This window comes from Gallus gallus, chromosome Z (assembly GCF_016699485.2).
Source record: "Gallus gallus isolate bGalGal1 chromosome Z, bGalGal1.mat.broiler.GRCg7b, whole genome shotgun sequence".
NCBI classification, from domain to species: domain Eukaryota; kingdom Metazoa; phylum Chordata; class Aves; order Galliformes; family Phasianidae; genus Gallus; species Gallus gallus.
Genome location: NC_052572.1, coordinates 46,389,719 through 46,411,520, shown reverse-complemented (window position 1 = coordinate 46,411,520; position 21,802 = coordinate 46,389,719). Strand labels below are relative to the sequence as shown.

The 21,802-nt window shown below is 40.4% G+C and overlaps 1 protein-coding gene across 3 annotated transcripts in view; it reads left to right on the top strand.

Annotated features, from left to right (window-relative positions):
• The first annotated feature begins 2,367 nt into the window (after positions 1-2,367).
• The window catches only part of YTHDC2 (YTH domain containing 2), a 38,343-nt gene continuing 18,908 nt past the window's right edge, over positions 2,368-21,802 (top strand). For all 3 annotated transcript variants that reach the window (XR_005842652.2, XM_004949271.5, XM_025144921.3), the window contains exons 1-14: positions 2,368-2,708; positions 2,984-3,074; positions 8,455-8,651; positions 10,677-10,876; positions 11,335-11,501; positions 13,003-13,105; positions 14,265-14,421; positions 15,921-16,028; positions 16,639-16,787; positions 18,210-18,345; positions 18,702-18,828; positions 19,865-19,930; positions 21,306-21,484; positions 21,670-21,766. Coding sequence is in view for 2 of the 3 variants with exons in the window: in XM_004949271.5 (XP_004949328.1) it covers positions 2,489-2,708; positions 2,984-3,074; positions 8,455-8,651; positions 10,677-10,876; positions 11,335-11,501; positions 13,003-13,105; positions 14,265-14,421; positions 15,921-16,028; positions 16,639-16,787; positions 18,210-18,345; positions 18,702-18,828; positions 19,865-19,930; positions 21,306-21,484; positions 21,670-21,766 (1,997 nt within the window). In the remaining variant the exon portion in view is untranslated. The remainder of the gene's footprint in view (positions 2,709-2,983; positions 3,075-8,454; positions 8,652-10,676; positions 10,877-11,334; positions 11,502-13,002; positions 13,106-14,264; positions 14,422-15,920; positions 16,029-16,638; positions 16,788-18,209; positions 18,346-18,701; positions 18,829-19,864; positions 19,931-21,305; positions 21,485-21,669; positions 21,767-21,802) is intronic.

Sequence of the window (21,802 nt, the reverse complement as noted above, 5' to 3'; positions counted from 1 at the left end):
TTTATTTGGACTTCTGCAAGGTCTTTGACAAGGTCCCACAAAACATCCTTATCCCTTAGTTGGAGAGATATGAATGTGATGGGACAACTCATGGGTTTCTTGGTCATGGGAAGGTTTACTTGACACCAGGCCTGCTGGTGCCTGCTGGGTGCACCTTTCTCTCCTAGGATGCACTTTTCTCAGAAAGGGAAAAAGATTTTTGCATTGAAGTTAGCAGGACTGATCAAGAGGGCTTAAAAGTAGATTTGAAGAAGGAAAGGGATAAAACCTGGTCCAGCAGTTGTAAACTATGGGATGGCTCACCATAATGAGAGGGACGGTATGCTAGTGAGATCCTTCAGTCTGCTCCACAAGGTGCTGGGTACAATGAAGCACATCTGAAATGCTTCAACACCCATGCACGCAGCATGCAGAACAAGCAAGAACTAGAAGCCTTGTCTCAGTCCCAGATCTATAATGTCACTGAAGTATATGAAATCTGGTGGGAGGAGTCTGGTGACTGGTTACAGGCTTTTCAGAAGAGACAGGCAGGACTGGAGAGGAGCAAGGGTGGCACTGTAAGTCATGGAGAGGCTGGACTGTACAGGCTCTTCAGGCTAGAGAAGAGAAGGCTCTGGGGTACCTTATAGTGGTCTTCTAGTACCTGAAGGGGGCCTACAGGAAAGCTGGGGAGGGACTTCTTATACTGGTAGGTAGTGACAGGACAAGAGGAATGGCTTTAAATTGGAAGAGGGTAGATTTAGACTAGATATTAGGAAGAAATTCTTTACTGTGATGGCGGTGAGACACTGGAACAGGTTGCCCAGGGTGGTTGTGGATGCCCCCTCCCTGGAAGCATTCAAGGCCAGGCTGGGTCTTTGAGCATTCAAGGTCTTTGAGCAACCTGGTCTAGAGGGAAGTGTCCCTGCATATAGCAGGGGTGTTAGAACTAGATGATCTTAAAGGTCCCTTCCAACCCAAACTGTTCTATGATTCTATGATTCTGTGACTAGAAGGTGTTTTGAGCAAGTTTGCTGATAATACCAAATGAGGAGCCGTTGACTCTGCTGAGGGTGGAGAGGCTTTGTAGAGAGATCTAGACAAATTAGAGAGCTGGGAAATCATCAACTGTGTGAAATTTAACAAGAACAAGTGCCAGATTCTGTACCTGGGATGGGGCAACCCTGGCTGTATGTACAGACTGGGGAGCAGCCATGCTGAAAAGGATCTGGGGGTTTACATTGACAGCAACTTGAACATGATTCAACAGTATGCCCTGGCAGCCAGTATGTCATCTGCATGCTAGGGTGCATCAAGCATGGGTGGCATTGCTAGCCAGTTGAGAGAAAAGATAGTCCCACTCAATGCTGCACTGGTACAGACTTACCTTGAGCACTGAGTGCACATTTGGATGCCACAATATAAGGACCGAGACTGTAAGAGAGAGTCCAAAGGAGGGCTACGAAAATGGTGAAAAGTCTGAAGGGAAAGATATATTTTGGGAGCAGCTGAGGTCCCCTGGTTTGTTCAGCCCCGAGAAGCTGAAGGGAGGCCTCATTGGCAGCTGCACCTCCTCATAGGGAGTGGAGGGGCAGCACTGAGCTCTGCTCTCTGTCACGGGAGGGGCAGGAAGAATGTTAGGGAAAGGTTCTTCACCAGAGCACATCGGGCACGGAACAGGCTGCCCAGGGCAGCAAGCGTGGTCCTTAGCTGCCAGAGTTCAGAGAGTGTTTGGTCCATGCAGTCAGACATAGGCTTTGAATTTCGGGTGGTCCAGTGTGGAGCCAGGAGTTGAACTTGGTGATCCTTACAGGTCCCTTTTAACACGGGTTACTCTTTGATTCCAGAATTCGATGATTCTAACCTCGGTGCCCCAGTACTTAGGCATCTTCACAGATGGCTGCATGGGCACACCCCACTGTTAACTGTATTTAAGATACCATCAAGGACCTCTTTTGTTCTCTTTCCCAGATTAGCAAGGTGGGTTACACTGCCCAGTCTCTGTGAAGTATGAGTGCTGACAGTCCTTGGTAATAAAACTCCTGTACCACATATGGATGCCCCTTTACTCCTGAAGGAACGCTTCAGTGGTTCTGCTCTTTCTGTCATCAAGCTTCCAGTGCTAGCGCTAGGTTAGCGCCTCGAAGAGCCGAGACAAAAGCCACCCGCAGCCCTGTGCGGCCTTTCCACGACCTGGGGGAGGCTCTTCAGGGACGGAAAAAAGACAAACCAGGCGGCTCTTCAGCCCGTAGGTAAAGGCCCCGCGGTACCTCGACGACCGGACACGCCCCCACCCAGGACGCGCTGCGGGCGAGAGGCGGAGCGCAACGGCTCCTTACTCACGCCCCGCCTCGCGTGCTGACGTACCGCCGCTGCCCTACTCCGGCCGCGCAGGCGCTGATTAAGCCGTTGCCGGCGGCTGGATGTGCCTTTTCCTGTCGTAGTCGCCGGCGGTTGCGTCGGGTCGGTTTCCAGTGACTCCCTTGGGTCGTTCTCTCCGCAGCGAGCCATGTCCTCTCCTAGCAGCTCTTCCCCGCAGCAGCACGACGGGGCCGCAGGGAACGCCTCTGCCTCCACGTCTTCCCGCTCCGCTGCTTCCCCCTCCGCCGCTTCCTCCTCCGCCTCGGGCCGCGGCCGCGGCAAGGCTTTGGCGGATGCCCGCGTCTCCGAGGAATTGGAGATCGCGTTGAACCTGGCGCTGGAGCGGTTCTGGTACAGTGATGATCAAGGTGGGGCGGCAGCGCAGCCAAGGGCTCTAGGGTGGGTGGCGGCGTCGTGTCCGCGGGGCGCGGGCGCAGGCCTGCCGGTGGCCGCGTTAGCTTCTCGTGCGGGTGTGATGTCTTAATTTGCCGCGGTCCTGCGGCGGGAAGGCGGGGGGAGGGAGAGGCCCCTCCGCGGGGGGACGTAAACACGAGGGGCTCAGAGGACTCGCGGCTTCGAGATAATGTGTCGAGTGTAACACGTGTGGTGCTGCTACGTTTGTTTTCTTCGTTATCTTTTGCAGAGATGTCGTTTCCTTCGTCTTTTACCTCTACCGAAAGAGCCTTTATTCACCGACTGTGTCAGTCTCTTGGTTTGATATCTAAAAGTAAAGGGTGAGTTGGCGTCTGGTTTTGATTGCCACAAATGCATGGAAACTTATCTATAAAATGCTACACATAATCTAGTGTATCTTGCGTTGTTACAGGGCATGGTAAGTCTGGAAGAAAACATGGAATAAGTATATTTGCACTTTGTCTAAGTTAACAAAGCTCTTGGCATGCTTTATTTGAGGTGGCTTGTCCTGTTACTGTCTTGTGGATTTTATGAGCTCATAAGTCCTCACCCCGGTCTGCTCTGTGTTACCTATGTCACTGTTACGTAATGCTGATTTTTGGAGCTATGTCAGGTAGAACAGACTTAACTTGTGGAAGATTAATTTACTGCTAATTAGTAAGAGAGTAAGGCAGTAAGAACTAAAACTATAAATCCTTTTCCTGTAGCTTATTCTTCCCAGACTCAACTTCAGTGTTGGTTTCAATTCTTTTTCCTCCTCCCCACAAGCAAATCACGTGAATAGAGAATGGAGGCTGCTTTGTCTCTACCACTCCTACATGGTAGCTCTCTGCTCCTGCTCCACATAGGATCCCTCCCATGGGATGCCATCCTTCCTGAACTGATCCTGTGCGGCCTTCCCCCAGGCTGCAGTTCCTCAAGCAGTGCGCCACTGTAGGCTTGTTTTGTCTGGGCTGTACCGCTGGAGCACTTCCTGCACTGACCTTGCTACCTTTTGGGTTGTTTCTCTTAGATTTCTTACTCTCTTCCAGCTGCTGTTGTGCAGCAGTTTTCCTTCCCTTAAATCTGCTCTCTCAGAGCACACCCAGCATCAGTGATGGCTCAGCTCTGGCAGCAGTGGGTCACTTTTGGAGCAGCTAGAGCTGGCTCTGATCTGACATGGGGCAGCTGCTAGTTCTGCTCACAGAAGCCCCCCTGCTACCGAAACCTCACTGTATAAGTCCAATACAGTAATAAGATATCTGTGTACATATGACTGTGTTATGGGTAGCTGTACAGGGGCAATTAAGAGAAGGACTGGAGGGTTGTACGAGATCTGTCTGGGACAGAGGTAACTTTCCCCACGGCAGCCCATGCAGCGCTATGCTCTACACCTGAGTCTAGAGCAGGATTGGCCAGTGCTGCTGCTGGGTTGTGCTGGCAAATTACAAAGGCTCTCTCCAACTGGCAGACTTCTGGTGGGCAGAAGGGCTGGGAATTGCCTTGTCCCTGCTCCAGCAAAGCCACCACGCATGTGGGAGGAGGTGAAGTCCCCTTATGGTAGAGGCTGGGGAAGGCAGGTTGCTCCTGCCTTGTGAAAGGGCAGACACTTTTGGGGCACTGTCTTTGCTTCACTTGGTGGATGATGTAAAAGGATGGGGACATCCGGCGTGTGCCTCATGGAGCCTTGAGAGAAACTAATCTGTTTTCTGAATTACATGTTGTGGGAAGGCACCGAAGAGTTGGTGACAGGTCAGCTTTGCAGGGAACCAGGTGGGTATAGCAATGACTTAAGTTAGGCTGGTGTTGGCATTCAGAAATCCAATGCACTGTTGCTCCTGTTCTGACCCACCATGTTGGTGGGTGAGACCTGAATCATTGCTAGTTCTCTGGATGTTTTGAGAGAGGCCCCCAGGATGGGAATATTGTATGCATATATTTGTTAACAGGAAGGGAATGGTGGTGAAGAAAAAGCATACATCTTTCTGTGGGAAGTAATGATTATCAGAGGATACAGATGTTCTAAGTAAGGTGAGTTCAACATGTGGGCTACAGGTGGCCCTGGACGGCTAGTAATGTGGCCCTATGTGATCATAAACTGTTAACATTATTACATTATTTTTAGCAGTATTTTCATGAGTGATATTTCCTTACTCAGCTGGTAAGAAAGTCTAAAAGGGGGTGCACCATGCTAGACCTGCTGTTCACTAACAGAAAATGACAGGTGGAAGATGTGGAGGTTGGGAGCTGTCTTGTGCAGAATGACCACAAAATGGTAGGGATCTTGATTCTTGGTGAAGTCAGGAGAGGGGCCAGCAAAACTGCTGCCTTGGACTTCCAGAGGGTGGACTTAGAACTGTTCAGGGCGCTGGTAGAAAGGAGCGCTTGGGGTGCGGTCCCAAAGGGTAAAGGGGTCTGGGTAGGCTGGCTGCTCCTCAAGAAGGAAATGTTAAAGGCGCAGGAGCAGGCTATCCCCCATTGCCACAAGATGAACCAGTGGGGAAGAAGGCTGGTGTGGATGAACAGGGAGCTTTTCCTGAAGCTCCAGGAGAGAATGAGAGTCTGTCTCCTGTGGAAGAAAGGAAGGGCAACTCTGGGAGAGTACAAAGAAGTTAGGATGTGCAGGGAGAGAATTAGAAAATCAAAAGCCCAGCTTGAACTCAACTTGGCTGTTGGGGTAAAGGAGAACAAAAAATCTTTTTTACAAATACATTGACAGTAAGAAGAGGGCTAAGGAGAATCTCCATCGTTTACTGGATGCAGCAGGAATATGATCACTGAGGATAAGGAAGAGACTGAGGTTCTCAGTGTTGTCTTCACATATGTTTTTAAAATCAGACTAGTTATCCTTGTGGTACTCTGCCTTCTGACCTGGAAGTCTCAGATGGGGAGCAGAATAAACTCTCCACAATTCAGGTGGAAACAGTTAGAGACTAACTACTTTGTCTGGACTGTTACAAGTCCATGAGGCTAGATGGGATCCATTCAAGGGTGCTGAGGGAGCTGGCAGAGGTGACAGCCAAGCCGCTTTCCATTATCTAACAGTGTTCCTGGTCAACAGGAGAGGTCGCAGAGGACTGGAAGCATGCCAGTGTGACCCCCATGTACAAGAAGGGTTGTAAGGAGGATCCAGGAAAGTACAGGCTTATCAGCCTGACCTCTGTGTCAGGAAAGGTTATGGAGCAGATCATACTGAGACTGCACGACATATGTGGGACAGCTGGGGGATCATGTCCAGCCATCATGGGTTCATGAAAGGCGGTCCTGCTTCATCAGTCTGATCTCTTTCTGTGATTGAGTGACCCACCTGGTGAATGAGGGAAAGGCTGTTGATGTAGTCTGCCTAGGCTTCAGCGAAGCGTTTGATATGGTCTCCCTCAGTATTCTCCTGGAGAAGCTGGCAGTCCGTGGTCTGGATAGGTACACTTTTTGCTGGGTGAAGAACTGGCTGGATGGCTGGTTCACCCATAACTCCATCATGGGTGTTATGGAGTTATACTCAGTTGGTGACCAGTCATGAGCGGTGTTCGCTGGGGGTCAGTATTTGGGCCTGTCCTATTTAGCATCTTTATTGATGACCTGGATGAGGGCACTGAAAGCACACTGAGTACATTTGCAGATGACAGTAAGTTGGGAGGAAGTGTTGATCTGCCTAGGGATAGGAAGGTCCTACAGAGGGATCTGGACAGGCTGGATAGCTTGGCTGAAGTCAGTGGGATGAAGTATAAGACCGAGTGCTGGGTCCTGCATACAACAGTGCAGGCTTGGGGCAGAGCTGTTGGGAGACTGTGCAGAGGAAATGGACCTGGGGGTATTGGTTCATGCTTGGCTGAACATGAGCCAGCAGTGTGCCCAGGTGGCCAAGGAAGCCAATGGCATCCTGGCTTGCATCAGAAATAGTGTTGCCAGCAGGAGCAAGGAAGTGATCATCCCTCTGTACTCAGCACTGGTGAGGCCGCACCTTGTGTTCATTTTTGGACCCGTCATTACAAGAAAGACATTGAGGCCCTGGAGCATGTTCAGAGAAGAGCACTGAAGCTCGTGAGGGGTCTGGAGTACCAGTCTTATAAGGAAAGTGTGAGGGAATTGGGATTGTTCAGTCTGGAGAAGAGAAGGCTCAGGGGAGACCTTATCGCTCTCTATAACTACTTGTAGGGAGGTTGTGGTGAGGTGGAAGTTGGCCTCTTCTCCTGTGTAACTGGTGATAGGACTAGAGGGAGTGACCTCAAGTTGTGCCAGGGAGATTCAGTTTGGATGTTGGGAAAACTTAAATGGAAGTCTGGTCAGCCACAGGATTGGGCTGCTCAAGGAGGTGGTAAAGTCACCAGCCCTGGAGGTGTTCAAGAAACATTTAGGTGTTGTATTGGAAGATGTGACTTAGTGGGAAATATTGGTGTTAGGTGGACAGTTGGACTGGATGGTCTTGGAGGTCTTTTCCAACCTTGGTGCTTCACATGATTCTGTGAGTTGGTTTCACACAGTTCAGCTGAAGACTGCATAGGAGACAATTGAACGCTGTAGAGAGGAGGGCACAATGGTGACTGCTTCTAGTTCCGCCACACTTAGTTGAATTGAAATCTGTGTTTATTGCATGTTGTATGTGCTTGTGCCACTTAGTGGGTGAAACACAGTGATTTCAGATAATGATATTTCAGCCTACCTTCCTATGTGACTGTGGGGCTGTGAAGATGCACATTTTATTAAGCAGATATGTAAGTTTTCTTATTTAGTTATTCAACTTAGGCTTGTGTTATTTCGTAAAGTAAGTTAACATGTTCACTGCCGAAGAAGTATCTGGAGTACTTGTGTGATGCTAACTAATTTTGTAATTTTCAAGAAGTGTACAGAAAGTATAAAATAACTTGTAATATATTTTTATTTTGTTTTGTGATATGTATTTGCTGTTTCTGCTGTTCCTGACCATGTAGGGAACAGTAGTAATCACCTAAACACGCAAGTATCAGTTTGTTAATCCAGTCATGCTAAAAGTGGCTTTACAGAGGGCACACATCATACCTGCATTTATTCACTTCTCAGAATTTGTAAATTCTCTGAATTGCATGTTTAGTGGCCACTTTATGGGGAAAACAACATCTAACATGTGAATGAAGTGCAAGAAAAATGTCAGTATATATTTCAAAAGCTTAGAAGTAATATCTATTTCAAATTAGAAATAATTTCAAAACTAGCTTCATGTTTCTGCTGCTCTCTTTTTTGTTTTTAAAAAAATTGTGTGTGTATATATTAAAAAAAAGGGCACAGGACAATTTCTCTTTTCCCACTGCAACCCAGGCTAGCCGAAAGGCTAGACACATGTATTCCTGAGCATGAGGTGAATGGCATGGGGGTGTTATACCTCTCAGTATTGATTGATACAGTGATTGATGGGGCTTGCTATCTTAGAGAAAGTGAATGTAGCAGTCAACATTTAAGAGAAAGTCATCAAAACAGTATTACGTTACGGAGACTGTGAGGTTGTGCTGGGCATAGGCATCCTAATTATGCAGTTTGTTGCACTGACTTTTGATAATAGTGAGTGGTTTTGATGTTGCATACTGAGAACCCTTCACTTACTCATGTTATAATGAGTAAGATGCTATTTGGAAATTTGTTTACTATGTTTTATTTGAAACTAATCTGACAGCTGTTTTGAAATACTGTTAGTCAAAGATCTTTAAATAGAGTTGAATAGATTACTTATTTATAATTTTTTTTTCTCAGAAAAGGATCAAGTCGATATCTAACTGTCAGGAAAAAGAATGGATCAGAAGTAGCTCATGCAGAAATGACTTGCTGTTTAACACCCAGAACGAAACAGACTGTTCACAGTTTAATTCACAGATTTCCTCTCACAAATAAAGAACGAATAGAACTTCTGCCAAAGACGCAGCGAGGAAATGCATTTGCTGTTGAAACTGGTACGTGCTGTGTGTGACTTGAGCATCAATACTGCTTAGGTTAAAAACAAACAAACAAACGCAAAAGGTAACAAACACCACAACCAACTGCACAAAAAACCCACATTGATTTCCACCCCATCTTGAGTACCAGCTGGTGGGCTTCCAGCCCAAATGGAGCCATTATTTTTTTTCCACCCTTAATTCTTAATATAGCTTGTTTTCAAACTGGTTTTACGAGGAAGCGTAACTTAGGCATTAATGCCACTCATACTTTGATGTCTTGCCTATACCAAGTTACTTTTGAATCTATCCAGTTCAATGCAAATTTACTTGAAAGGACATTTTTCATATGTGGGAGCTCCTACATGTCCCTAAGGTGAAGCTGAAGAGAGAAATGCTATCAAGGTCACTGTAAGAACCCCCTGTGAGAATATAAGGCTGTTTGTTCTGCTTGTAGAAATTCATGTTTTTGATAAAACAGGAAGTTCTGTTTTGTTTTGTCTTCTAGTAGTAGACATGATCCCTCAGACCTTACAGACTTCTTGATTTCCAGAATGTGAAAGAGTTCATCGGAAGGCATACTTCTGATGTTTTGTTTGCTTAAACAGAGTGCTTTGAATAAGGTGTTTGCTTTAACAGTTTTATATAGAGGCTTTGTTATGTTTCTATGCACAAAGACTGGTGCAGTGCCCAGAAAACACATCTACCAATACTCTCTTTTTCACTGGATCATGCTCAGAGCACTTCCTCTTCTAGTTCTCTTTATATGATGTTTCAGTTTTCCAGTAGATTAGTTCTTTGGATATTCAGTTCCTTTAAGCTGTTAGGCTATGTCTGTCTTGGTAAGGCAATACTTCTTTCAATTAAATATGTATGCCTGTTAATCATGTTATGTATATGTCGTTGAATTTACAACACGCTTTTAATTCTTCTGAAAAAAAGAAAAAGTGGAATTTTAGAATAGCATTTATGATGCTGAATTTGAAGTAGCTCTGAAGACTTGCAGCTTCTATGAATACTTAATCCTTGCTTTCTAGTATGTGGTAGTGTGTTGTTTAGGTGTAGGGATCTAGATCAGTCTTACTGGCTAGAACATCATGTAAAACAAGACCTTACTGGAATAAAGTAATAGAAGACAACGGAGAATGTGGAAGAGTCGATAAGAATCACAGTCAAGTTTTTTTTTCCTCAGAACTCGCAGAATAACAGAACTGTAAGGAGTTGGAAGGGACCTCTGGAGATCATGTAGTCTAACACCACTTATAAATCACCCCCCTTTTTAATCTACCCCATGATACTCTTGGTCTTCTTTGCCACAAGGACACTCTGCTGGCTCATGTTTGACCGCTTGTCCACCAGGACATCCATGTCCTTCTCTGCAGAGCTCCATTCCAGCATTTCAGCCCCTGTCTTCTGATACATACAATTACACCTCCCCAGGTATAGCACTCTACACTTGCCCATGTTGAACTTCTTAAGGTTCCTTTCTGCCCAACTTCTCAGCCTGTCCAGGTCTTACTGAGCAACAGCACAGCCTTCTGGTGTGTCAGCCACTCCTCCCAACTTTGTATCATTGGACTTACATTGGTGCGTTTTATCCCTTTATCCAGGTCATTGATAAAGATACTGAACAAGACTGGATCCAGGATTGCAAGAGTATCCCCCATAGCTATACTGGAAAAACTCTCATTTTCTAGTTTGGGGTACCTTAAGAGTTCTGTTCATCTAACTCTACAGTGAATTTTTCTAGGCAAACTGTGGAGGTGTAAATGTGATGAAAAGCCAAGAAAATAAGTCTAGTTTTGTTCAAAATATGTTTGGAAGTAATAATTCCTTTGAACAATAGTTGTTTCAAACACCATAGCAGAGCACAGCATTATGAATATTTCTTTTAAATATATGGTGGGTTCATCACTTTATCTGTGTGGGATGCATACCAAGTCAGGAATATTCATTTTTGTGATAGTTAAGAGATATTTTAATGACTTACCTTTGTTGCAATTCCTCTGTATCCATAGCTAAATTGTCATGTTCTCTCCACAGAAAACAAAGAAGTTGGGAAGACGAGTGGAAGGCTTAGCAGTGGTATTCCTCAAGTCCCGCTGAAAAGGGGAGAGTCAGAATATGATTCTTTTAGGCAATCATTGCCAGTTTTTGAAAAGAAGGAGGAAATTGTCAAAATAATAAAGGAAAATAAGGTTGTTCTCATTGTAGGAGAGACTGGATCCGGAAAAACTACTCAAGTATGTTTTTTATCGAAGTAAAAGATGTCAGTATTTATATGAAACTAATGCGATTTTAGAAAACGTTTATGTAATAAGAGATTCCATTATGCTAATTTTTAGACTTTTGTTTTCCTGTATAGTAAGGTGTTGTATTTGAAATATGGGGAAGTGAATTAAAGCACTAAGTCAGCAGATACTTATTTAAAAATATAAAAGATTCTACATAATTTTCTGATGAAATTCTGACTTTTCACTAGAACGGTTTAAATTGTTTAAAATAATGGAGCTATTATTGTGTTTAGTACTTTTTCTTCTAAAGCTAGTTCTGGATTTAGTGTCGAGAGTAGAATACTGTGAAATGAAAGTTTTGCAATCTGTATAATATTGAGATATAATTAAGTTGCTTCACTGTTTAAGGAAAAAAAACACCTATAGTTTCATGAAACTAACAAGTACTTTGAAACTTTTTTTTATAGATTCCTCAGTTCCTTCTTGATGACTGCTACGAAAATGGAGTTCCCTGTCGTATATTTTGCACTCAGCCAAGACGTTTGGCAGTTATTGCTGTAGCTGAAAGAGTGGCAGCAGAAAGAAGAGAAAAGGTTGGCCAGACAGTTGGTTATCAGATCCGATTAGAAAGCAGGTACTAACAACATTTCTTTAAGGCAGCTGATCTTGTGTTCACATGTATGTTAAAGCTACAGTATTTGGGGGGCTACAGCAGAGAAAACAGTGTATAAATTATAGGTAGGATGTGTTGTTTCAGGCAATCTAGTATTTGCCAAAGATAGACTTCCTTCTACAGGTTGCAGTATCAAGTAGTAAGCTTTCTTGTTTAAGTGAATCAGAGGCATATTCATTTGATTTCTACTGCTGGGGAGAGAGAAATCTCTTGGATTTTCAGGACAACTATATGTTTTCCTCTCCTTTTTTCTCCCCAGTCATTGATTGGAAAGTTCCATAAGCTTTGACGATATGTAAGAGAACTAGAGCACTTTAACAGAAACTTTACGGTGACAGTTTTTAGCAAACATGAAGGCAAAGGGTATGTCTGGTTCTGTTGTTTATATGAATGAAGATAGCACATAGCTGATGAAAGAAGAATTCAAGTGTGTCTGTGAAAACTTAGAAGCCTATTAAGAGATTTAAAGAGCAATTTAAAGAGAGATTTAAAGATTTAAAGAAGATTAATTGCAGATGAGGTGGATGTGGGACTATGTGGGACTATTACAGTAGCTGAATAAAGAACAAACCATAGGTTGGATCAAGATGGAAGAAATATTGGAGGTAGTGTGGAACATCTTAAAAGAGTAAATAAGGTTCTTGAGAGAGCAGTATTTCCAACGCTGGTTAAAAACAATAACAACAACAACAAAAAAAAACCAGTAACACAGGTGCTCCCTTGTTTTATCTTATTAAGTGCTAGATAGCAGCCATGGTTTCTAGAAGAGGATACTGAAGAGGAATCCATCTTGGATATGTTCCTTAAATTCAGTAGAATGTAGAGGAATTTTTGTAGGCAAAGAGTAGATGAATTCCAAACTTGGAAAGTGTATAGTAAGTAGAGAGTTCGTATGCCTTCAAGAAAAGAACTGTTGAGTATGATAGTAAGAAAGTTTTCAGAACTTAAATTGTCAGTACTGGAGAAGGTAGTGGCAACAACTGATGTTACTTGCGCAGATAATTCCCACAGCTACTATGACTGTAGCTTTTTTCCTCTTCAAGCAAAAATTGATGCATTTGGAAAGGATCAACTGATTTTATGTGATTCAGTCAAGTATAGACAAATGCAAATAATACAGTCCCAAGTACATGTCGAAAAATTGGAAACTGTTTTTGCAAAGTAATCCATGTGAATGTCCCACATAGAGACTCTCAAAGTTCATTTTTATTTGCTGATACATTTATTTAAACATGAATCCAGTGTCTGAAGTTTTGGAATGTAAGCACTAGAATTCTGTAGGTGTTCTCTGCAAATAAGGGTAGTTTAAAAATAAACAGTATTGTTGAATTACTTAGATAACTGTAATCTAATTCCAGTTCTGGTGAGTAGCTGTTCAATCCTTTAGTTTTTAATAAATGTGAAAAAGGTAACGTGCATTTGAATGGTGCAAGTCTAAGTATCTTCACCAACTGTTCAATAGGGTTTCTCCAAGGACACTGTTAACGTTTTGCACTAATGGCATACTGCTTCGCACACTAATGGCTGGAGACAGTGCTCTATCAACAGTAACGCATGTGATTGTGGTAAGAATCCCATTGAATTTCATGTGAGCTGAAGCAGTATGTATTACTTGTGAAATTTGTGTTCCTAATTAAGCATGTGAAGCGTTTTTATTTGGGCAGAATCTTTTTTTTTTTTTTCTGTATGTACTGAGGTCTTTTTCTCTTGGAGTTCATGGACTTTTTTTGGTTAAAGTATCTTTTTATGCTCATGATAGCATTTAATTCTAGGATGATGAAACAGTTGTGAGGGACAGATGTCTAAACATTTCCCCCCAGGCTTTTTTGGTCAGGAAATAGGGAAGCTTTAGGCATATGTATATATGACTCATTGTGAATCTGTCAGAATTTCTTGTATCATATACTTATTTTTGCAGTACCAGTTTAGCAGTCCATTTGTTAGCACAAAGGTTTTCAAAATAAGGAGTAGTATGATTTCTGTTGTGGGCACTAAGAACTCAGTGGAACCAGAGTAGACAATCACCTTGAAAAATTTTTCCACTGCTGAAAACATAAAAATCAAAATAATTGTATATACTCACCTGCTTACTGAAAGTACAAGGATGTTTCGTGTTCTTGCTTTCACCTTAAAAAGTGTTTAGCTTCCTGCTTGATAAATTCATAATGTGAGAGAAAACAAAGCACACCAAGTATCTAATTGCTTTAATCAATTATATGCCTTAACTGATGTTAAGCTTTGTACGTGACTTAATGGACCTAGGGAACCAATTTTATTTTCTGATTATGTGATATTCTATATTCCTTTAAATGCTTCAACTCTGAAGAGTTTATTGAAACAAGATTTGTGGGAACTGTGGTTCATGTCAGTATCTTGGGGGTGGTAATTGTTCAGAGAGGATTAGAGAAGTTTTGGAAATGCACTTCATGGAATCGTAGAATGGTTTGAGTTGGAAGTGACCTTGAAGATCATGTAGGTTCAGCCAGCCTCTGAAATCAAGTTCTCTCTTCTTTGTTCATTAATGGCACAGTCTGCTCCAGTATCTTAGTGAAACTTTGAAAAAGTTTTTTACTTGAATACTTTCTTATTAAAAAGTGCTTAGTTTAACTAAGTTAGAATTCTACATTTTAATGCATCTTTCAATGTACCTACAAAAGATACATTTTATTTTTAAAATTTGTATTTGTGAATATTTATTGGTTTCTTTTTGTCCTTTTGTTTTAGGATGAAGTACATGAAAGGGATAGATTCAGTGATTTCTTGTTAATAAAACTGCGAGATATATTGCAAAACCAGACTAATTTAAAACTAATCATTTCTAGTGCTGCTCTAGATGCAAATCTCTTTATAAAGTATTTTGGAAGTTGCCCAGTAATACACAGTAAGTATTTGTGAACTCTTGAATTTGAGTATACCTGTATACAACTGTCAATGCCGGTTAACCTGAACAAGGTAACAGGGACACTGAGTGAGAATTAGAAAAACGCTTGTTCTTTTTGCTTTTTTTTTTTAAGTTTACTGTTGTAATTTTTTTTTAGATCTGTTTGCAACTATTTCAGAATGAAGTATTTTATTGCTAGAAGTGCTGTAAGTGCAGAGATGCCTTGTCTCCTGATACTCAGCTCAAGAAAAGGAAAAGTTCTTAATGTACTGATCTGCAGGATGAGAAAGTCAGCACATTAAGACCCTAAGGTCTGCAAGAGTATGATACATTTTAACTAATTCCAGTAAGTTTAAGTTTTTCAGGCCTCAGACGTTGCTGTTTGTTACTGGATAAAACACAGATGACTATAACTGGTCACTTCAGAAATACAGACCTAGACAGTTTGTTTTTTTTCATGTTTTAATCATGTGATTAATTATTTCTAAAGGAAGTTGTCAACTGTTAAGCCAGGTAAAATTTGAGAAAAGATGTGATGCTCAGGCTTAATAATCTGTAATTAGATTACTTTCAAGTGTAAAAAGTTACCTTTATTTTAATATCAGTTTTGATGCATCCTTATTAAAGGTAAAGTGTGGGAGATGTGGGTTTTTTCCATTTTTTTTTTTCCACATTTCTGGCTTGCAGGCCTCCTGCATGAGTGATCTGCTTCGTTTTTTCGACGATTTTTTTACAATAATGTACATGTATTATACGTTAGTATATACAGGTAGTTCTTCCTGAAGAAGAGGTGGGTTCTAAGACATTTGCCTTAGCTGAGTTTAAATCACTACTTAAAGGACCAGAAATCTAGATAATTTCTTTTCCTGTGAAAAAGGATCCTGTCATATCTGTTAGAGTGGTTTAGAGAACAGTGATATTGAAAAAGAAATCGGGGTAGACTCTCAGGAGATAAAGACCATTTGGATTGTCTGGCTTGTTGGGCCTTACTCAGCAAAGAAGGGCTGAAGTAACTGAAGAAACTGAGTGCATCTTGTGTACTTGTCTTGAGCAAAGCATTTTTATATAAAGTGACAAACTTCCTACGGAATATTGCATTAAAACAGTATTATTATGTTTGTAATCCAGGTGACAATCCTACAACAAAAATACTAGTTTTCTCTTTGTCATTCTGATAAAACTTCGATGAATGTACTGCCAAACATTTGGATCTCCCTTCAGAATGCATAGATAGCATTGAAGAGGTTAATGAAAAACAGTATACATAACTGACACTTCCCTTCTAAATCTTATTTTGTTCTGTGGCTCAGCAGTCTTAAGAAAGCAAACTCTCTGATATTCTTAAAGGATTTTTTTTTTTCAAGGAAAGTAATAATTCCTTAAACCTGCTTTTGACTTCTCAATTGTTTTCTTTTTAATATTTACAAAAAGTCTTTTTTAATTAAGACTGTCAGTAGAACTAGGGGATATCTAACTTTATTAGTTATTTGTACTTGCAGTCCAAGGAAGACCATTTGAAGTTAAAGAGATGTTTTTGGAAGACATTTTACGAAGTACTGGATATACAAACAAAGAGATGATAAAGTACAAAAAGGAGAAACAGCGAGGTTGGTATACTTCTTAATTGTAAGAATGGGCACTGAGGCTTATTGAGTATTGTGAACAATGAAATAGGATGATTCTGTTGTATTTAAAAGCTGAAATAGTAAATGAGACATGATTAGATAACAACAAGTATCTTTAAACTTGTAATGTTTACATTATTGAAGTTGATTGAAAGATTTTTTTAATTAAACAACAGGTATACTTTTTGCTTTCAGTTGATAAATGTTTTGCTAGTATTATGGTGTAGGTTTGCATGTTGCTTCCATGAAAAATACAGAACAAGATGATGTGATGTGTTGACTTTCAGGTACAAATTGAATTGCAGCCATCCATCCACAGTGCAGGATTTTGTACATCTTGCACAGAAATAGTTCCTGTTAGTAGCATCCGAATGATATTTTTTACCTTACTCTTAGGGCAGACATTTGCAGCTATACACTGTGTCTGCCATTAATCATAGAATTTATATTGGACTGGTACCAGCATTCTTGATTGGATAAAAGAGAATGCTGTAGGTAAACTTGTGATTTCATGCAACTATTTTTGTAGCTGAAAGCAATAGATAATTAAAGTGATTATAAAACTGTTTTGGTAATATTTTACACCTTCTAGAAGAAAAACAGCAAAGCACTCTCACTGAGTGGTGTTGTGCTCAAGAAAATAGTAGCAACCCAGAATCACGGAGAAGACGATCTGTTGCAAGTGTATCTGAAGAGTATAATCTGCTGGATAGCAGTGGTGACACAGTATTTAATCATCTGGTAAGTTTTTTCTTTGTTGGAAGAAATGTTTTAGGTTTATATAATTAATCTTTTAAAAATTTGTTTCTAAGGATATTGGGAAATAAAGTACTTAGATGGGTTGGGACCATCTAAGAACTTTGTGTGCACAAGTATGTGGTATTTGGTGAGGTGCATCTGAGGGTACTGAGGAAAGTGGCAGATGAAACTGCTGTGCATCATCTTTGAGAAGTCATTACAAGTTCTCAGTGACTGGACAAGAAGAAACATAACCCCATTATTAAAAAGATGAAGAAGAAAGATTCATGGAACTACAGGTCACTCATTCTCTGTGCCTGACAAGATCATAGAACACATCCTTCTGTAAACTGTACTATAACACATGAAAAACAGATTACAAGTGTCAGTCAGCATGTCTTCTCTAAGGGCAAATGGTGTCTGGCTGACTTAATGATCTTCTGTAATGGGTGTACAGCATTGCTGAAATGTGGAGATGTGAAGTTGATAGATTGGATACTCAGAATAAAAATGGGCTGGATTATTGAATTCAGATGGTTGCAGTCAGTGGTTTGATGTCCAGGTGGAGACCAGTGATGAGTAGGTACCCTCAGGGGCCTGCATCGGAGCTGATATTTCACGTCTTTGATGGTAGTGTGGAAGGTGGGATTAAATGCATCTCAGCAAGTCTGTGAGTGACACAAAGCTGAGTGTTGCAGTCAACACACTGGAGTGAAGGTTGCCATCCTGAGAGACCTTGACAGGCTCAAGAGTTGAGCCCATGCAAGCCTCATGAAATGCAGTAAAGTCCAGGTCCTGCTCTTCAGGTAAGGCAGTCCCAAACATGAATACAGGCTGGGTGGAGAATGAATTGAAAGAAGCCCTGCTGAAAAAGATGTGTGCGTATTGGTAGAAGAAAAACACAGCATTAGCAAAAAAACTGTCCAGTTGCAGCACAGAAAGTCAACCATGTCAACAGAATTGAAATTACATAGATTGTACACATTCATCATTTGAATGTTAGTACAATTTCTGCAAAGCACCCACCTATTCTGAGAATTGATATATGTATTGGAATCAAGTAGTACTCGTGTGTTAATATGGGATTCTTGCAGGAGGTCTTTGGTTGTGAGGTTCCATGGAGTGGTGGTATCTGGCCAAAAAAGGTCATGTGCTGGGTAGGTCAGGTCCCATATTTGGTCAATAAAATTATTTATGAAAAATTGTTTCTAATTATCATATATATCTCCACACGGCTTGTGGAATGTTGAGACTGTTTTTGGGCTCCAGATGTCCAAGATACCATAAATACATTAACTCATAACTTAGTTCTGTATTTCTAGTTGTTTAAAAACTAGATTTCTTAGTACCTCATCTGTGAGAATAAAGACAAAAGAACTTCTTGAAGAGATTCATCATTTTAATCTTGTTCTTTTTTCTCTTCAGATCGAAAGAGATACAAGTTGTCTTGAACCATGGCTAATAAAAGAAATGGATTCTTGTCTTTCCGACATCTGGTTACATAAAGATATTGATTCCTTTGCTCAGGTGTTCCATTTCATCTTAACTGAAAACGTTAGTGGTAAGTTGCTTTTGTTCATCTTGTTACACAAGGAAAAAAGAAATCACAAAGTGACTTGATTTTCTATGACTTTCTCTCTTTTCAAGTGTTATTTTTTACTTCTTATGTTTGCCTGTTTGAAAAATGAATATGTTACACAATTCACTAACTGTTCACTTATTTGTTACTGTACTTGTTTGGAAGTATTGACTAATAAGTTAATACTGTTTTAGAAACGCCGTGAATTCATGTGAATTGGCTGGTGGGTGAGAAGAAGAAATAAAGTTTTGTTGGTCTAGATTTTGAAAGTCATATTCGTGTTTTGTTTAGATGAAAAAAAGTGTGTATTGTTTTTGCTAATTTGTTTTACTTCTCAGTTGATTATAGGCACAGTGAAACGAGTGCGACTGCACTAATGATTGCTTCAGGGAGAGGCTTTCTAAGTCAAGTAGAGCAACTGATTAGTATGGGAGCAAGTGTCCACTGCAAATCATCCAATGGCTGGTAAAAACAAACAGATGAAGTGAAACTGATTTATTTTCCAATATAAAAATGAGAACTTAAGACATGTAACACATTTTTTAATTTAGTGATTTATCAGAATGCTGTAGGTGGTAGTAAGTTTTCATCGTCACAATAATTTCGAGTTTGTTTCATCAGATTGTTTTCCATAAATTCTAAAATACTTCACGAGCAGGCTTTAAAATGGTTTATATGCTTCTACTTTCAAGGAACCTGATGTAACCTCTGATGAGGAAAAGATGAGAATCTTTCTTGATGGATTTAATTAGATTCAAAATGCTTGATTATTCAAATCTTTAAGACAATAACCTATACAGGTTTAAAAAAAAAAGATATACTACAGAGGCAAAGGTCTTTGCAGTGTTATGGCTGCAGGTATATTGTAGCATATAAGAAAATCCCTATTAATATCTAAAAATGCAGATTTTTATGACAAGGAATTTATCTTTAGAAAACAGGGGGCTACTATATATCATTGTAGTGTGGAAGGATAAGAATTAGGATTCTAGGTGTCTGCTATTTGGGAAATTAGAGAAGGAATGCAGTTTAAAAGGAAAACAGAATGATCTGTTTTGTGACGATAATGGTTTTCATAAGGTATCAAAAAGCTCAGCATTTTTAGATGTTTTGGAGAAAAACATTTGGGATCTCAAGATGATTTAAAGGAGTTAATAAAAGGATACCTTAGAAAGGCATGGCTTAGCTGTGTGCATTGATTTTTGTTTTCTGAAGGAATAGTGCATTCTACTCCTTCGTGTTTGTGTGTTTGCATGTATTGATGTGTAGAGGAAACGTTCATACTTGATAAAAATTTGCAACTATTTAAAAATCGTGTAACTATTTATTACACATCTTTTGCATTTGGGAAGATTCAGATCCATCAGTAAAGGCACTACTTAAATGGTAATGCGGAAATGATTGAACAGTGCAGTGTGTCAGCTGTCATCTCACGTAAGGTGCTGCCCATACTTATCTTCTGAAGTGATAAATAATAAAGACTATTATGCAACTCTTTCAGGATGGCTTTAGACTGGGCTAAGCACTTCGGACAAACAGAGGTGGTTGACCTGTTGGAATCTTACAGGTAAGCTATGGCTGCTTTGCTAAAACAATTGTTTAACATAGTATGTGGACGTCTGTGTCTTCCACCTTTTAATCAGAACAATTTTTAGGTTTATATGCTCTAAAATATGACCTAAACAACAAGATTTATCTGGGAGTTGGAACATTTTGGAAGCATATTTAAAAAAAAATTGTATTCAGCATTGTAGTGATTTTTTTTTAAACACAGCTCCTATAATGAATATGGTGTACAAACTTTTCTATCATTAGCATTTGTTGTCCTATGCCATCATAGTTGGAATTTCTATGTCTAGTCAAAATGTGGTCATGGTAACTTAAATACGTATAAGTCACTTTGAAAGTAATGCCTTCTACTTATTTCCGTAGAAATGACAACAGATACAAAAAGCACAGTAACACTATTTGATAGTGCAAGTTCTCAACTACAAAGCACTATTTTTTCAGCACCATTAGCTGATTCACATGGATGAGCTGATCAAGATGCTATTAATTTTGAGGTGTGGCAGCTATGCATGGCTGTCCAGAACCTGGCTTGTTTTTTCACATCACTGTAGCCACTGCTAAAATGTACCTGCCACTGCCTCACTTTACTAACACCCACTGTTTGGTCTCCACAAATGTTCAGCAAGCCAGTGGGTGCCATTTTTTCCTCATGGAGTAATTTAATAACACAGCCTTGCATCAGGCACCATTTTGTCAGACTTCCCCTCTGCTGCCATCTGTTACACGGCAAAAGAATGTAATGGAATATTGGCAGTAAGGTTCAACCTTTGCTGCCAGCATCTGCCTCTGATGACACTGGCCAGTGAAATAAAATAGGAGGTGTTACTTTTGGAGCAGCCCTCGTATATGGAGGAGATAGTGATTCTGTGCCATGTTTCCAAAATAAGTATCTGAAATGAAAATAGTACAAATCTATGGTGTTTTATTCTATGTTGTTGTTGCATTATATACCTACGCTAGAATAACTTTGTATGCAAGTAACATACAGCCAGAACATTAAGGAACTGATGGTAGGGAAGTGTTTGGAAAATACTCTTTTTTTTTTTTAATGTTTTTCCCTTAGCAGATTAAAAAAAACAAAAAAAAAAAGTAAAATGTTAAAAAGAAATATGTATATATACTTTTTCTCAGGTTTGCTTATGGTCATGTTTTGATGAAATATAGGAAAACTAATGCTAACAGCTGAAGTTCACATGTTCTGCAGGGTTAGTGCTCAAGTCAATAATATTATGGACGTGCAGTTCTGCTGCAGTTTAGACGTAAAAATGGGTTACATGTAATCTTCTTAGTCTTGATCTAAACTTGAATTGATGGCTGAATGCAAACCTGAAGGAAACAACCTTAACTCTGTACTGTATATCTGTATGTTTTAGTGCTTCAATGGAATCTGGAAATCTGGATGAGAGTTCTCTGGTCCAAGCAAGTGGTAATGACCTTGGAGCAGAGGACAGGGAACTGTTGAAAGCCTATCATCACAGTTTTGATGATGAAAAGGTGGATCTGGACCTGATTATGCACTTACTTTACAACATCTGCAATAGTTCTGATGGGGGTAGGTATACATACGCAGTCCCACATTATTGCTGTGGATTCAACTTCTGATTATTTGTGTTATTTTTTAAGTAATACCAAAAAGGGAAGACCTTCTGGGTAGCAGTGTGCATAATACTAACTTGTATTTTTATATATTTGAAGTGAGCATCTGGTTTAATGTTGTAAATTGATTCTCTTTTTTAGGAGCAATTTTAATATTTCTCCCTGGATATGATGAGATAATCAGCTTGAGAGACCGTATTATTTTTGATGACAAGAGATTTGTTGATAATGCTCACAGGTAAACCTCTAATTTCAATGATTGTCTTTAGGTTTT